The sequence below is a fragment of the Penicillium chrysogenum genome (assembly GCF_028827035.1).
Source record: "Penicillium chrysogenum strain IBT 35668 chromosome Unknown utg000001l_segment0_segment0, whole genome shotgun sequence".
Taxonomy (NCBI): Eukaryota; Fungi; Ascomycota; class Eurotiomycetes; order Eurotiales; family Aspergillaceae; genus Penicillium; species Penicillium chrysogenum.
The window spans coordinates 8,457,290-8,472,053 of NW_026622749.1; the positions used below are offsets into that span (position 1 = coordinate 8,457,290).

General features: G+C 48.6%; 7 protein-coding genes across 7 annotated transcripts; 4 read left to right on the forward strand and 3 right to left on the reverse strand.

Annotated features, from left to right (window-relative positions):
- Positions 1 to 954: 954 nt before the first annotated feature.
- On the reverse strand, positions 955 to 2,672 carry N7489_003331 (glutamine synthetase family protein; the record flags this gene model as incomplete). Its single annotated transcript, XM_056709086.1, has 5 exons — positions 955 to 985; positions 1,049 to 1,738; positions 1,814 to 1,866; positions 1,920 to 2,176; positions 2,240 to 2,672. The coding sequence occupies 5 exons, from the start codon at positions 2,670 to 2,672 to the stop codon at positions 955 to 957; spliced, it is 1,464 nt and encodes a 487-aa protein (XP_056573388.1).
- A 443-nt stretch (positions 2,673 to 3,115) lies between these two features.
- On the forward strand, positions 3,116 to 4,139 carry N7489_003332 (putative short-chain dehydrogenase/reductase family protein; the record flags this gene model as incomplete). The annotated part of the gene is made up of 4 exons (XM_056709087.1): positions 3,116 to 3,180; positions 3,255 to 3,794; positions 3,845 to 4,028; positions 4,083 to 4,139. 4 exons carry the CDS (start codon positions 3,116 to 3,118, stop codon positions 4,137 to 4,139), a joined length of 846 nt encoding a protein of 281 aa, XP_056573389.1.
- Positions 4,140 to 4,610: 471 nt separating this feature from the next.
- Positions 4,611 to 5,010, forward strand: N7489_003333 (uncharacterized protein; the record flags this gene model as incomplete). The annotated part of the gene is made up of 3 exons (XM_056709088.1): positions 4,611 to 4,687; positions 4,753 to 4,784; positions 4,844 to 5,010. The coding sequence occupies 3 exons, from the start codon at positions 4,611 to 4,613 to the stop codon at positions 5,008 to 5,010; spliced, it is 276 nt and encodes a 91-aa protein (XP_056573390.1).
- An 865-nt stretch (positions 5,011 to 5,875) lies between these two features.
- N7489_003334 (uncharacterized protein) lies at positions 5,876 to 8,443 on the forward strand (the record flags this gene model as incomplete). Its single annotated transcript, XM_056709089.1, has 20 exons — positions 5,876 to 5,961; positions 6,015 to 6,048; positions 6,097 to 6,166; positions 6,218 to 6,290; positions 6,358 to 6,386; positions 6,440 to 6,442; positions 6,493 to 6,557; positions 6,607 to 6,678; positions 6,728 to 6,842; positions 6,893 to 6,971; positions 7,025 to 7,059; positions 7,111 to 7,139; positions 7,191 to 7,223; positions 7,283 to 7,307; positions 7,368 to 7,569; positions 7,622 to 7,699; positions 7,749 to 7,877; positions 7,930 to 8,077; positions 8,142 to 8,220; positions 8,277 to 8,443. 20 exons carry the CDS (start codon positions 5,876 to 5,878, stop codon positions 8,441 to 8,443), a joined length of 1,551 nt encoding a protein of 516 aa, XP_056573391.1.
- A 1,353-nt stretch (positions 8,444 to 9,796) lies between these two features.
- N7489_003335 (uncharacterized protein) lies at positions 9,797 to 10,600 on the forward strand (the record flags this gene model as incomplete). Its single annotated transcript, XM_056709090.1, has 2 exons — positions 9,797 to 9,898; positions 9,956 to 10,600. 2 exons carry the CDS (start codon positions 9,797 to 9,799, stop codon positions 10,598 to 10,600), a joined length of 747 nt encoding a protein of 248 aa, XP_056573392.1.
- A 267-nt stretch (positions 10,601 to 10,867) lies between these two features.
- Positions 10,868 to 12,086, reverse strand: N7489_003336 (uncharacterized protein; the record flags this gene model as incomplete). The annotated part of the gene is made up of 3 exons (XM_056709091.1): positions 10,868 to 11,363; positions 11,434 to 11,711; positions 11,763 to 12,086. The coding sequence occupies 3 exons, from the start codon at positions 12,084 to 12,086 to the stop codon at positions 10,868 to 10,870; spliced, it is 1,098 nt and encodes a 365-aa protein (XP_056573393.1).
- A 999-nt stretch (positions 12,087 to 13,085) lies between these two features.
- N7489_003337 (uncharacterized protein) lies at positions 13,086 to 13,739 on the reverse strand (the record flags this gene model as incomplete). Its single annotated transcript, XM_056709092.1, has 1 exon — positions 13,086 to 13,739. One exon carries the CDS (start codon positions 13,737 to 13,739, stop codon positions 13,086 to 13,088), a length of 654 nt encoding a protein of 217 aa, XP_056573394.1.
- Positions 13,740 to 14,764: the final 1,025 nt, after the last annotated feature.

Here is a 14,764-nt window from a genome sequence, read left to right on the forward strand (position 1 = left end):
ATATGCAATAGATGATATGCTATGGGTATTCCATGTACAGAATCACAGTTCAATTTGAAAGTAAGAGAAACCAAGAATTAGAAGAGACGAGATACTAATACTCTTTTCTATATAGTCCATCTGCCCGAGGGTATCAAATACGTCAGAGCCACCCAGAGTTACCGCGGTTGGTTCTGGACCCGCTCAGCGATAAGCCGAAACCCCATTTGGCCGTGCTGAACTGCCAAAACTGCCAAAATTGCCAAAATTGCCAAGTTTCCCACGGGAAACTCTTCCTCTCGGCCGACACTCCCCAGTTCCCCGTTCTTTTTAAGCTTGTTTGTTCCTACAAAAAACACCGTGATCGCTATCAGAAACGGCATTCGCCGTACACCGAGTCTTACCGGGCTATTCACTTATTCACTTCGGTCAGCATCTTTGGGAGAACATGAGAGTTATATAGCTTTCAGGATGATAATGATGATAATGACCAATTCTCGAATCTAATATACAAAAACTTTGAACAACTCTCATCCCTACCCTCAACCCCTGCTTCACCCGAAAGTGGCTGTAGAATACTCTCCGCATATCCCGGAAACCCCAATCAACCGCGGCTGTCTCTGATCATCCATGTCTTGCAGGGTTCCAAAAGAGTCATATCCGAAGCCGAATTGTTCCGGCGGTTTTCTGCTGAGTTCGTCGGCATGTGACCGCATGTGACGTTGCTCAGCCAAAAAAAGTGACACTTAATCTTATACATACGTCCTAACTCTGGTAAATCGACCACCTCCAATTCAATGTTGAAGGTAATTTGATATATATCTAAAGACAGTAACCTTGCGACTGTTGCCTTTACGCGCCCTTACGAACCCATCTCTACTAAGCCAATGCGACTATGTACAATTCTTCCCCCGATGTCTGTCGAATCATGCGTCTCTGTAAATCGGACAATCAATACGACAATGAAATGTGCATTTACACGGTCTCGATGTACCGCTTCATCTCCCTGGGAACATGTCAAGTCAGCGTACAAATGGACATCGCAGCACGGAGTAGATGAATCACATACCAATCAGTTACCGCCTCTTCCCACAAGCGCACCTCGTGCTCCCGAGTTCCGGCAAAGTGCTCGACGAATAAATCGCCAAAGACCTCCCGTGCGACACTCTCTGGCCGCGTAAATGTAACGATGGCTTCCTTCAAGGACTTTGCCAAACGCACACCCTGGTCACTAGCACCGCCCATATCCTCGCCGCGGGCAAGAGGCGGCACGGGGATCTCGAGCTTCTTCTCAACTCCGCGCCACCCCAATGCCAGGATCGCCGCGAGGACAAGATGCGCGTTGGTGTCCGCGCCTGGCACGCGCACCTCAAACCGGGTCGCTTTCGGACTAGCCGTCGGTGGAGTGATCAGACGGATTGACGCGGCCCGGTGCTCCAGTCCCCAAGAGACTGTGACCGGTGCCCAGAAATTCTCCACCAGGCGTTTGTAGGAATTGATCGTCGGGGCCAAGATCGGCATGATATCTGGTAGGCCGACGAGAAGACCAGCCAGGAAGTGTCGACCCAGGTCGGATAAATGGGCGATATCGGGGTAGAGGGGGGATGGATCGGGGGTATCGCGAATGAAGGCATTCTTTCCGTCGGCCGTGACGAGCGAGATATGCATGTGTCCACTGTTCCCTGGCAGACCTTGTCGGGGTTTGGCCATGAAGCATGGGGTAATGCCATGCTTAATCCCAAATGCTTTGACGACGTATCTACACGAACACCCTGGTTAGCAATAGCCCATGACGAGAGCGGAACCCGAACTGCTGGCAAAGGAACAATCCTACTTGAACAATCCCGCCTTATCAGCCATGTCCTTTGCTTCGCCAAATTGTAATGCCTATCACGATGTTTAGTTCCAGTGCGAACCGTTCACTCTCTCATGTCACTAACAGCTTCATAGACTCCTGGTCCACTTTCGGTATGCCACCCTTCAATATCGCATCGGAACTGCTCGCAGGCGTCGAAGATGCCATAGTAGTAATCTTGGTTGTGGATGGGCCGAGTGAGAGAATAACCAAACATGCCTTCTGTCACCGACGGCAATGCATCCACTGGATTCGACTGAAGGAAGGCGGCCGTTGCAGATGCACCTTGTTCGGGGGTAGCATGGTTTCCCGGGGTGCGGAATTGGTAGAATTCATACTCCGCTAGTTAAACTCAGTCTAATCAGCCGTTGGATCGCACACACCCTGATCCGCGATCAGACATACCTCCTGCCATCGCCCGATACCCCGCCGCCTCGGCTTTGGCGGCTGCCGTCTTTATCAATCCTCGTGGGCAGGCGCAAACCGGCTCCCGTGTGTCTGGATCCAAGAAGCTGATGAGGAAAAAGGGCACATTGTTCTCCCAAGGAATGCGACGGAAACTGCGCAGATCTGGGACCGCGACAAGGTCGCGATATCCATTTTCCTTGTTACTGATAGCCAGTTCCTTATAATACGTCGCATCGTGTTGATCCCAGCCGAAGATGACAGAGCAGAACCCGAAGCCCTCGGTGATAACGGATAAGAACTTGTCTTTCTTCATGAGTTTGCCGCGTAAAATACCATCCACATCCACTCCAGCCACCTTTACTTTCGTGTCATTCCGAAGGACCTCGGCGACATTCTCGGCTGTGACCTCGGGGTCCGCGGGGTTCGACATGATGGATCGGGGTCAAAGGGTGAATTATGAGTGTAGGGATCCAAATTATTGAAGAGAAGGAGGGTAAGGGTAAGAGAAAAGAGCGCGCCGAACGATCAAAGTCACGTCTCGAGTCAGGAAAATCGGGTAACTCGAGTAACTCAAGTTCAGGGATTCGCAAGTGGCCAGCGCCAGCTTGGAAGCTTATCAGCGAGATATCGGTGACGCCTTACCGCTTCGGGCCAGCATCGTCACCGCTTACCTAACGGGATCCACGCTGCCCCGCGTATACCCCCGGGTGCAACACCCTCGGTGATATTGACAACTCTCATATTGATTTGATTATTTCCAATTCATGTGAGTGTTCTCCTCTCTAGCATTTTCCTTGGATATATCACATTACCATGGCGTTGAGTCATTGCTAACATAGGTTCATTTATACAGAGCTCCAAGATAAGGTCATAATGGCTGCCACTACTCCCCAAGGACGTCTCCAAGGCAAGAATGCCATCATCACTGGTGCTGGCGGGTATGTCTATTGTTCCCTTCCCAAAAGATAAAATACCGTCACGAAAAAGCCTAACCGGTTCCGGACTTGGATAGTGGCATCGGTCTCGAAACCAGTATCCTCTTCGCCCGTGAGGGTGCCAATGTTCTGATGGCCGATGTCTCGGAACCCTCCCTCGCAAAGGCATTGGCCAAAGTGAAGGAAGTAGTTCCCACTGCCCCTCGAGTCGAGTCGATCCGATGCGATGTGTCCAAGGAGTCGGATGTGCAGGCAATGGTTGAGTCACAGGATAGCTGGGGAGGCACCGATGTGATCTTCAACAATGCCGGAATTATGCACGCCAACGACGCAGACGCCATCGATACCCCCGAGAAGATCTGGGATCTCACACACAACATCAACGTCAAGGGTGTCTGGTTCGGCAGCAAGCACGCCGTCCTCAGTCTGCGTCGTCACAAGAAGGCCCGTGGCAGTATCATCAACACAGCTAGCGTCGTTGCCTTGGTTGGTGCAGCCACTCCCCAACTCGCGTACACGGCGAGCAAGGGTGCGGTCCTGGCGATGACTCGGGAGTTGGCTATCGTTCATGCCCGTGAGGGATTCCGTTTCAACGCTCTGTGCCCCGCCCCCTTGAAGTAAGTTTTTCTGGCTGGATTTTGCTGAACATTAGCTCACGCTTGTATAGCACCCCTCTTCTGCAAGACTGGCTGGGTGACGACCAGGCCAAGCGGTACCGTCGGGAGGTGCACTTCCCGACGGGCCGGTTTGGTGAACCCATTGAGCAGGCTCACGCTGTGGTATTCTTGGCTAGCGACGAGAGCAGCTTCGTGAATGGAACGGACTTTGTTGTCGACGGTGGAATGACCAAGGTAAGCGTGACGTGTAGGGTAATTTCCCCAGATTGCGCTAACGAATTATCTCAGGCTTATGTGACCCCGGAGGGTCCGGCAACCTCTGCGCCTCAGAACAACGGCAATTAAGGCACTTGCATGATCAAGGTCTCAGGTCTCGTATGATACTTGTGAGAAGATGCCATTTTGAAGTTAATATAAGATATAGACGGAAATATGAAGACTCAAGCGGGTTTGATCTTTTCCGAATGCGGATGGATGACACGCGACATGATTTAATTATGACATGATTCCAATGTAACATACTATTGAAATTGTAGGAACTTTAGATGAGTTAAGAGGATCATTATACCACTGCAGGGATTGTATGATGAAGGCCAATGTGGCCTGATCAGCACCGGAGGTATAAGACCTGTTGCGAACCTCGGAGGCGATCCTCGGACCTTCACGTCTCGATTCCCCGCATTCCGCTTCTTCCGTTGGGCCTTGCATTTACCTACTTCATTTTTGCTCCTTTGCTTCACTTCAATACTCCTGAATATCCCAAAATATACTCTCAGGAACATTCTACATTTAAATATATATATATATCATATCATGATGTCTCAATTTGCTCTCCCTGGTACGAGCAAACGATACGGAAACCCAACCAGTGTCAAATCCCGGACTGGACGGCTGTAAGTTGTGCCCCCCTTTTTCCCCCTATTTTAGTACCATGATTTGCTGACCCTGTCCATTTTAGACTGATTCCCCTGATGGCTACAGTTGGTCTGGGTATGCTTAACCTGCGTATTCGTATGTTGTAGGGATAATACTGACTTGGGCGCGTACAGGGTTCGGTGCATACAATTACTACGTTGAGGCCCAGTCGCGGCGGGAACGCTCTCTGCTGGAGGAACAGGAGCGCCTAGCGCGAAACCAACAGTTGATGGACGCGTACGGCGACAAGAATAGTCTGCGTGATGTCCAACATGCACTTGACACCTACAATGTTCAATGAACATCGGATCCATATTTCAAGATGCTGGTAGTCTTGAAGTAAAGGGTGTTTTGTTCTTTTTCTTTTTGTTCTTTTAACTGCTCGGCTTGCGATTTGCGTTTGGATGGAGTTTGGAGGATTTGGGATTTGGTGGATTCCAAGGCATCACATGCCCTGAGGATAGGCATATTTGGAGTTAATGTTGCATCAGCTTGATCGCATACATTCATGAGTTTCAATTTGGAATTTGAAGCAATTTCACAATCAAATATTGTTTCAGAATGTATGTTGAATATTGCATATTTTCCAGTGCGACCGAGGGACGACGACTCAAGGCTGAACATTTCGTTCTTCTGGCTATGGAAAAGACTTGCAAGTAGGGAGTAGATGTATATATAACCTCCCTTTGTAGTACCTCGTCGTCATAGACATGTGTTCGGGTCATTTAGCGTGGAAATCCACAGTGGAGAAACCAACTGAAAGACAGATCGACTTTGACATATAGAAACTGCGTTCTACACCGTGTCGCGCTGTGTTCTACCAAGCTCTCCTTATGAAACGAGATACTTGATTAAAAACTCCTCCTTTTGCCGTTTTTTAATTGGTGTTAGCAACACTATACGATGTTGGGCAAGTCCATGCGCCCAGCCGACTACCACCTTAGCGTATAAACACTCGTGATAAGCGTCTCAAGCCTCTGAGATAAGATACTCGCAGCTGCACAGCTTCCCCGCATACGAAATAGGCCCCTATCGGAGCTTAACCGCAAAGAGAAATCGTCTGGCAATGCCTTCCTGATACGTTTGAATGGGAGAGATACTTAGAGCGGTTCTCTCCCCAGCTCTCTGGCTCGTAAATATTATCCATCTTTGAATCGTGATCTACTATGAAAGACGCTCCACTTCAAGGCGATGATGCCAGGCTGGCAGCCATGGGCCATCGGCCTGAACTCCAACGCAGTCATTCGACATGGTAAGAGCGATACGCTATCATATACGAAGCTGGGTGCTGACGGGGATCTCTAGGTCGATGCTTGGCTTGGCCTTTGCAGTTCTTAATGTATGTCAGGCATGGATTGCGACCGGGGTATTTAGTTAACCAGCCTAGTCGTGGACTGCACTTTCGGCCAGTTTGTCGATCAGCCTTACATCTGGTGGAAGTACAAGTGTGATTTGGGGTATGTTATTTAGAAACACTTGGTTTCTGAGACATTGCTGATATCATCTAGGACTGCTTACCGCAGGATTCTGCAATCTTTGCATCGCATCTTCGCTGGCTGAATTTCTATCGGCATATCCGACGTAAGCTCTGACATGTCTCCTCTCGGCATACACACCAGACTCATTTTCTTTCTTTCATATTTTGCAGAGCGGGTGGACAGTATCACTGGGTCGCAGGTATGTATCTATAAATACCATGTCATCCGGACTAATGCTAACTTCGATGCCAGCCAGTATGTTGCTCTCTAACACCTCGTCCCAGTTCATACTAACGAATCGAAAGTCGCGTGGCCGAACACAGTACCAATCTTATCATGGATTACAGGCTGGATCAACGTCGCAGGTTGGGTAGGGAGAGCAATCATTCAATGTAATGCTTAAACTAACACATGGTCAGGTTGCACTCGTAGCCACGAACTCCCTTCTTTCTAGCCAGCTTATTGTTGGCATCATTTCCGTCCTTCACGAAGTGAGAGATCGCATTCATACCCCTACCACAATACTAACATTACATGCAGAGCTATGTGCCGCAACGCTGGCATCAATTTCTTATCTACATTGGACTGACCGTTGGCTCCTTCGTCATCAATGCTTTCATGAACTCTATCTTGCCGGTCATTTACCGTGGTGCTTGTGAGTCACGTTCTCCCAGTTTGACTCGCTGTATCTCTAACGATATGCAGTTATGTGGTCGATTGGAGGTTTTGTGATTGTGTCAATTACGTGTCTTGCATGCGCTTCTCCCAATTACAACTCAGCTTAGTATGAGCTCCTCTGGCGGTATCAAGTTTATAGCAGACTACTGACATCCACAGTTTTGTCTTCTGCGACTTTGTCAATACCACAGGATGTACGGCTTTCCCGATAACTTCATTATGATGATTTTGCTAATTCAGCCTAGGGCCTGATGGAATCGCATGGCTTCTGGGTGTAGGTGTACTATACTCACCAAGACTACAACGATACTAACAGATATTCCAGTTGCTCCAAGGAGGACTTGGCGTGACTGCTTTTGTAAGTCACCAAGACTACTGCAATACGAAAACACACTCAATCCAACTAACTTTATCTAGGATGCGGTGGCACACATGATCGAAGGTAAAGGACTGCACTGGGCCTAATAAGATAAGGAGAGGAACTGACACATCGTGTTTTCAGAGGTACCCAACGCTGAGATCGAAGGCCCAAAAATCATGGTTAGCTGCGTAGGCATCGGGGTGTTCACCGGTTCTATCTTTTTGATAGTCCTCCTATTCGTCGCAGGAAACATGGAAAAGGTCGCAACCTCCGCAGCTGGTCCTCTTCTACAGATCCTGATCGATGCAACCAAGAGCAACGCGGGAGCTATATGCCTTTTGATGTATGTGCTAAAGTTTCCCCTATTGTGTTTCCACTCTGACGCCATTTTCTAGGTTACCTCTGGTATGCTTGGTCTTTGCTATAATTAGCGTCATGACCACTAGTAGCCGAATGATCTTTGCATTCGCAAGGTATTTGGTTTCTCTCTAGCATATGACGCGTATACTCATTTCTTCACAGAGATGGGGGTCTTCCTGCCTCTCGGTTCTTTGCGAAAGTCCACCCAACACTCAAATTGCCCCTCAACGCACTCATTCTTAGTGTTGTTGTAGTAATCGCATTTGGGTGTATCTTCCTAGGTTCTACAAGGTAAATTTTCTATCCGGAGGTGGCCGTGTAAATGGTAACTAACATGTTCCAGTGCTTTCAACGCAATTATCTCAGCCTCAGTCGTGGCTCTTGATCTGTCCTACGGAATACCCATTGCCATAAACTGTCTTCAGGGGCGCAGGTCGCTCCCCGAAAGGAAGTGGAAATTGCCCGATGCACTCGGATGGTTTGTTGATTCTGTATGTCGCGGTCATGAGGGATTTTGGATAAAGTGGAACATCTAACATCTCTGATCATAACTAGGTTGCTTTATCATATATCGCCCTGACTACCGTCCTGTTTGTCTTCCCTCCGTCAAGCACGGTTACGGGGAGCAGTATGAGTGAGATTACCTGTGGGGATATCTATGACAGTATGTTCACTAACCTACCTATATAGATTACTGTATTGCAGCATTTGCTGTTATCATCATCATCTCCGTTTTCCAGTGGTTTGTGGATGGAAGAAAGAACTTCACCGGTCCTCGTGTCGATATCACTCTCGATGCTCTGGATACCGTGCCTACCAGGGAGGAGGTCGAGACGCCCAATATGCATGAAAAGTAAGTTGCTGGTCGGGGCTAGATAGGCCCGGTAGTGGTGTAACGAGGACCCTACATTATCCCTATCAGTTTCTAGACTGCGGGATAGGATGTCAGCCATTGCAGTGGAGGCTAGTATAATATATACATGTCTCATTGAAAAGCAAAGATCCAAGTACTGCATTGAGCTACAACAGCCCAGAATAGACGACGGCTGTGGAACTCTAGTCTGATTATACGGTAGTCTCTGTTGCCCAAGCTTGATCCAAAATCCCCGTGATTTAGCAATGTTTTGCATTATCCATATCCTACCAAAATCCTTCGATTCAGTATTTTGATATCATGGATCTTGCACTGTATCATATCTGGTTTCTGGCACTATAGAACGAAAGATGCCGCAGCACAGCCCTACTCCTATAACCGGAACCCTAACCAAGCCACATATTGATCTACACCCTTGTCACTAGACATTCCGGTATTTCCAAAAGGCGATGACTGAGATGCCCGTTAGTGCCGATGTAGATTATGACCGTCACAGGCAAGCATTTTGAACGACTTCTTGGGCAAATTTGCAGCATGTGATCAGGGATTTAACTTGAAACTACTAAGATGAATGAGTTACCGGGCAATAGTCGGGAAACCCCTGTAAAACCGAGATGTCTCTGTTGATCTTTCTGTCCGAGCGCCATGGCGTTGAAAAGGCTGAAATACCCCACAGCCACCATTGCCACGGCAAGGCTCAAGTGTTTCAGGTAAACGAAGAATACGGTATAGAAACAAGATGTCGGTTCCAGTGTAGAACTGCGGCGAAGCAAAATTTGAAGAAAAAGACTATGTTTCTATCCCGCCTATCATCGGTATACGTATGAAACTTCTCTATACTCCCTATAGTTGTGTAAATTATGCATGCTGGACTTGTCCTGCACATCGATCTAATCTCCTGGGCCTGGAATCTGTAAATTAGCGGAAATATATCGGGCGTCGCATCCTTCTGCCAAATGACTGCCAAGCCCGGGGTTTCCCCAATGGCGTTGGATTGGCTTGGCCCATAGCAATATAGTCCAATCACTTCGATCATGTATTCTGCAACCCCGGCATTCGTCCTGCACTTGGCAACGTCGATGCTGATCATATTTACAGGGCCTAGTCGAGCCAGAATATTCACAGAATGCTCGATCTAATAAACATCTCTTCATGATTGGACTTCTTGTCCGCACCCTGTAAAAATGTAGCAATCTTGGACGGCAACAACTAACTCGTGAAGCACAAAGCAGCGATACATGAGAATATAAAAGGAACCATCCTCAACATCTAGTTTTTTCTGTACTCAACTCAACCATCCACTTTGCTTCGAATAAACTGCAGCTTCCCCAACATCATGAAGTCTGCCGCAGTTGTACTAGTGGGCTCATTGTCTACCATTGTTGCTGGGCATGGCTACCTTGTCACCCCGGACAGTCGAACCAAGCTCGGATTCCAGGTTAGACTCTTAGATGAACTGAGTATCGAAGACAACCCTTTGGCTGACATTACTTAGGCTGGGGTTGACACATGTCCTGAGTGCACCATCCTCGAGCCCGTTTCCTCCTGGCCTGATCTTGACGTAGCCCCAGTTGGCCGCAGCGGACCCTGCGGATACAATGCCCGTGTGAGCGTCGACTACAACCAACCGGGCAGCGACTGGGGCAAAGAGGTGGTTAAGTCTTACAAAGCCGGTGATGTCATTGACGTCGTGTGGTGCGTTGACCACAACGGTGATCACGGTGGCATGTTCACCTACCGTATCTGCCAAGACCAAGCTCTTGTGGACAAATTCCTAGACCCAGATTACCTGCCAACCGACGAGGAGAAGCAGGCGGCCGAGGACTGCTTCAACAAAGGTCTTCTTGATTGTACTGGTGTCGATGGACAGGCCTGCGACTACAGTGCCGACTGTGGTGAGGGCGAAGCTTGCCACCGCAATGACTGGTTCACTTGCAATGGCTTTGATGATACCAAGTGCCAAGGTGTCGACAGTGCTGAGCTTGGCTCTTGCAAAACAACGATCGCCGGCGGTTACACTGTTTCGAAAAAGATCAAGCTTCCGGACTACGTCTCGAACCACACTTTGCTCTCCTGGAAGTGGAACTCTTTCCAGACTGGTCAGATCTATCTTTCCTGTTCCGACATTGCGATCCAGTAAGTGGAACGTCAATCGCCTGGTATCTGCATAGGTATTTAGTGCAGAGAGGAATGGGTCTTGAGGATTGAAGGACAAGGACTACGAGAGCCAAGAAAGATTGGGTTGTTTAACGCGCCATATGAAGCATGCCTTCATGGCTCCTGTACTGTATATAATAGATTACAGCAATCCACGATTATTGGCCTATTAGAAAGCACCAAGAAGTGATCAACTGATCCCAGTGGATGGGATCTAGACATCTTCATACGTATACAGTACCTTCGGTCCTCACATACTCGACAGAATCAAGATACCAACAATGCCAGCGATGGTCCAGGAGGGAATTCTCAAAGAAGACCCAACCCCAGGCTTTACATCACTCTCTGCCGTACCAGTCGCAGTACTCGTTGCAGTACCAGTTGCAGCAGCATCACTCCCTCCACTAGCCTTTGCGCCGGTGACAGTAGCGTCCGCCGAGGACACAGTGACAGTGTGCACCAACGATGATCCAAATGTCCATGTGAAAACATCACCACTGACCGGGGTAGAGACGACGCCGTCCGAGTTATACAAGGATTTCGTGCCATTAGTCGGCAGATTGCCGGGAGAGTAGAATTTGGTGATCCCACCAGCGTCGGCACGACCAAATCCTAGATCCCCAGCGCAATCATAGTTCTCCATGTAAGGTCCGCAGTCTTCCCAGTGGCCGGGATTTAGAAGGCCAGCAAACCATTCATCTGCAGCCAGCAGGGAGGGTTGGGTGTCAGGGCATGTGCCCCAGATACTGAATGATATCATTAGCAACAGGAGGGCCAAAAAGAAGGGCGGCTTTGAGCTCTGGGGTTTGATCATACGCGGAGATAATAGCACTGAATGAACAGCACATACATGCTTGAGCGTACTCAGTTATCCCGTCAACATCGGTCATTCGACCGATATTTGTCTGGTTATTCGAGCACGTCTCCACCTGATTGATAATCAGGTATAATTTTTGTTCGATTTGACCGGTATTGCAGGAACAGGAATCAGGGGCATCATCCGGCGTTGGCCAGTACGGTAATCCATCTCGATCTGGGTTGAGACAGAAGCTGAGGTAGTCCAGGGTCGTAGCTTGGTACTCGCAAGAGTAGACCTAAGATGGATGTTCAGATAAAAGCTATATGGATCGCCAAAGGACTCTTACCCGATTCCAGCAACTCTGGCCTGCACACTCGATCTGACCAGCGGACCTCTCACATTCACAAGCATTGATGCAGTCGATTCCCAGACCAGGACACTGCTCGTTCATGCAGGATGTGCTTCCACCGCATGAGTTGTAGCAGGATTCACCTCCCCCAGCGCAATTGTTGTTTACGCAGTTCGAGTATACGGTGTCTGCATCCTCGTAGCACGTTGCGAAGCCCTTGGGATCGGCGCATGAGGATGAGTCGAAATAACCGACTTCCTTAGCGAGCGCTACAAAAGAAAGAGCTACTAGAGCTAACAGCGCACGGGATGAGAGACTCATGCTAGCAGGTATGTTTGACGCGATAGACAATTTTTCCCCACAACATAGTGTGTCTGGGAGAAGCACTACTTATACACTGGGACGCCACAAGGCTAGAGCCACAGGTTCTCGTTGGGCTGGCATGGGGCTCGAACAGGTCCAATCAGGCCCAAAGAGATCTTGCCATAAACACCCTCGAAATCCCGTCATTTACCTATTTGGGGATCAGATTCGTCTTCTCGTTTAATCTTCCCCCTGTGGTTCTAAGTGGGAAATGCCAAGCTTGAAAAAAGACAAGCTAAGCCCAAACGGATCCTGTTGGCTCTCCCTGCAGCCTATTACAACCTCTCCTTCTACCCAACTCCGTACCTATCACGGTGTATCCGAAGCTGGTGGGTCTCATTCTAATATGCACGAGTCGTTAATAAACAAATCTATTTAATTACCGGCCCCTGCATTTTCTGTCCTTACTTTTCCGCCCTCCGGCAGTAATGAAATGTTACTCTTGACCAGGATTGCCATTTCCTAGTGTATATTCGTTTAACCCATAGCAGGCATGACCCTCCGATGCTCGCAATCCCTAATACACAGACCGGTTTTGAGCGACGGCGACTCCCTGGTCACCGCTGTTCGCGGCTACTCAGGCAGTCCTACATTCCTAGTCGAGCATACAAAGGTCGGCGGGAGATTGCGGATAATATTTGAGTGAAAGGAATAGAGGCTGAAGCAAATTCACATTACAGTGCGTACCGAAACTGGTTCGGCCGCCTCTTAAACTTTTCAACTGACTGTCCAGCATCATTGCCAAAAGACACCAAAATCTGTATTGGGGGTTTCCGGCAGCTTTGTCAGCTGAGCCTCTATGGATTGTCTTATAGGTTACATAGCATCTTAAAATATGCATTTGCTGGGTAGCGAGTTGTAGAGCGCAGGAGGTACATACATCACAAAGCAAGCAGGGGAACAAGAGAGACGACACGGGAAATTAATGAGAAACACCACAAACAGCACCGAGAGAGCTCAAGAACGACCAAACATGACCATCCCCGCCAGCTGGAAGCTCTGGTTCATCGCCAGCATCGCTAGCCCCGAGATAACCGCCTCGTCCTTGACCAACTGATCCATCGCCTCATCCAGCACCTCAAAGGTGCCCACCCGCGCGTTGGAGAACGCCTCATTGCGGAACTTAACCAGCACTTTGCTGTCCCCCTCACGCACCAGCCGAAAGTTCCCGACCGTATTGTCCCCCGAGTCCGTCTCCCACGTCAGGACGATAGGACCCCCCTCGCCCACCAGCCCGCTCGCTCCGCCCACCGACAGCGCCGGCGAGACGAATGAGTACCGCGTGCTCAGCACCTTCTGGCGCTTGAGCTCGATGTTGCGCTGCTCACGGATGCGCAGCATCACGTCCAGGCTGGTCATCTTAAACTGCGCAGTGCACACACGCGATTCAAAATAGTTCTCTTCGTCCGCGGGGATAGGCCGCATCCCCGTCCCAGTAGCGTCGGTGCCAGCGCCCTCCGTCGGGGGAAGGTGGCCCGTCAGGCGGATCATTTCCATCTGCGGCGTCTGCCGGCTGACCTTAACGTGGTAGAGCGGCTGTTTGGTGGTCGCGTCTATGAGCGAGAGCCGCTTGTCGGGGGTGTAGTTGATTATGATTGTTTGAGGAGCCATGGTGAGAAACTTAAAGGTGGGTAGAGAGAGAAACTTTGGGTACTATACCGTGGTAAGGGTGTTCGGGATATGTAGACAGTCGAGTAGATGCAATCGTGGAAGACGACACGGTCTCTACCCGCCAATATATCTTCCTCCATGCATTAGGCCCTAATATTCCCAATGCCCGGGCTATTCCTCTCGCGGTTAGGTGACCTGTCGCCGATGTAACCCCACCTACTAGTACTAATACTAGCAGATTAACTAGCTTTAGTCTTAGTTAAGACGACTTTTCGGGAAATTATAGATATTTTTAGGCCTAATTTATAAGCGCGACGTAGTCTAGCTTAGGCGAGTATACTAGGTAGAGAGATAACCTAGTGTAACTACTTCTAAACGGTCTTTTTCTATTAGTTTCTACTTAATATAAGTATATTTATTAGGTAGGCGCTTAATAAAGCGGTAGGCCTAATTTACACTAATACTAAGATCTAGATCATAACGACGAAGGATTTGTATTACACACTTCTAGATCATCTCTGCTATAGGTGGTGCATTAGTAGTGTTTAAAGTATTGATCTAATATATTAATGCAGCCTCTTACTTAGCATTTAGAGCTCTATTAGCGCTAGGGTGACCGTTTTTAGATTTACGACCGTTAATTCTACCCCGTAAGGTATGGTACGGAATGTCGAATTCCAGCCCCAATTTTGACATTTTAGGATTATCTCTCTCGGTGTATGTAGAGATAGCAATTTCAATTCTATCTTCCAGATTTTGAGACGAAAAAGGCATTTTTGGTGGTAGTAAATTGATGTGGAAATGGTGGGTAGGTGAAAATTTGCATTCAACCCATTATGGCTTCTTTTACAGTAGTATACAGCAACATCGCAGTCCACTGGTTCAAACCTCTTAGCATGGAAGGTTTTAATCCCAAGAAGTATGTCAAGAAGGCTCTAGTCAGCCTTAGACCACTCGACCAAACCGCCGTTTGATGAATGAATTTTCCGAAAATAGATACAAAAGGAAAAGCTTATTGAGGCGCC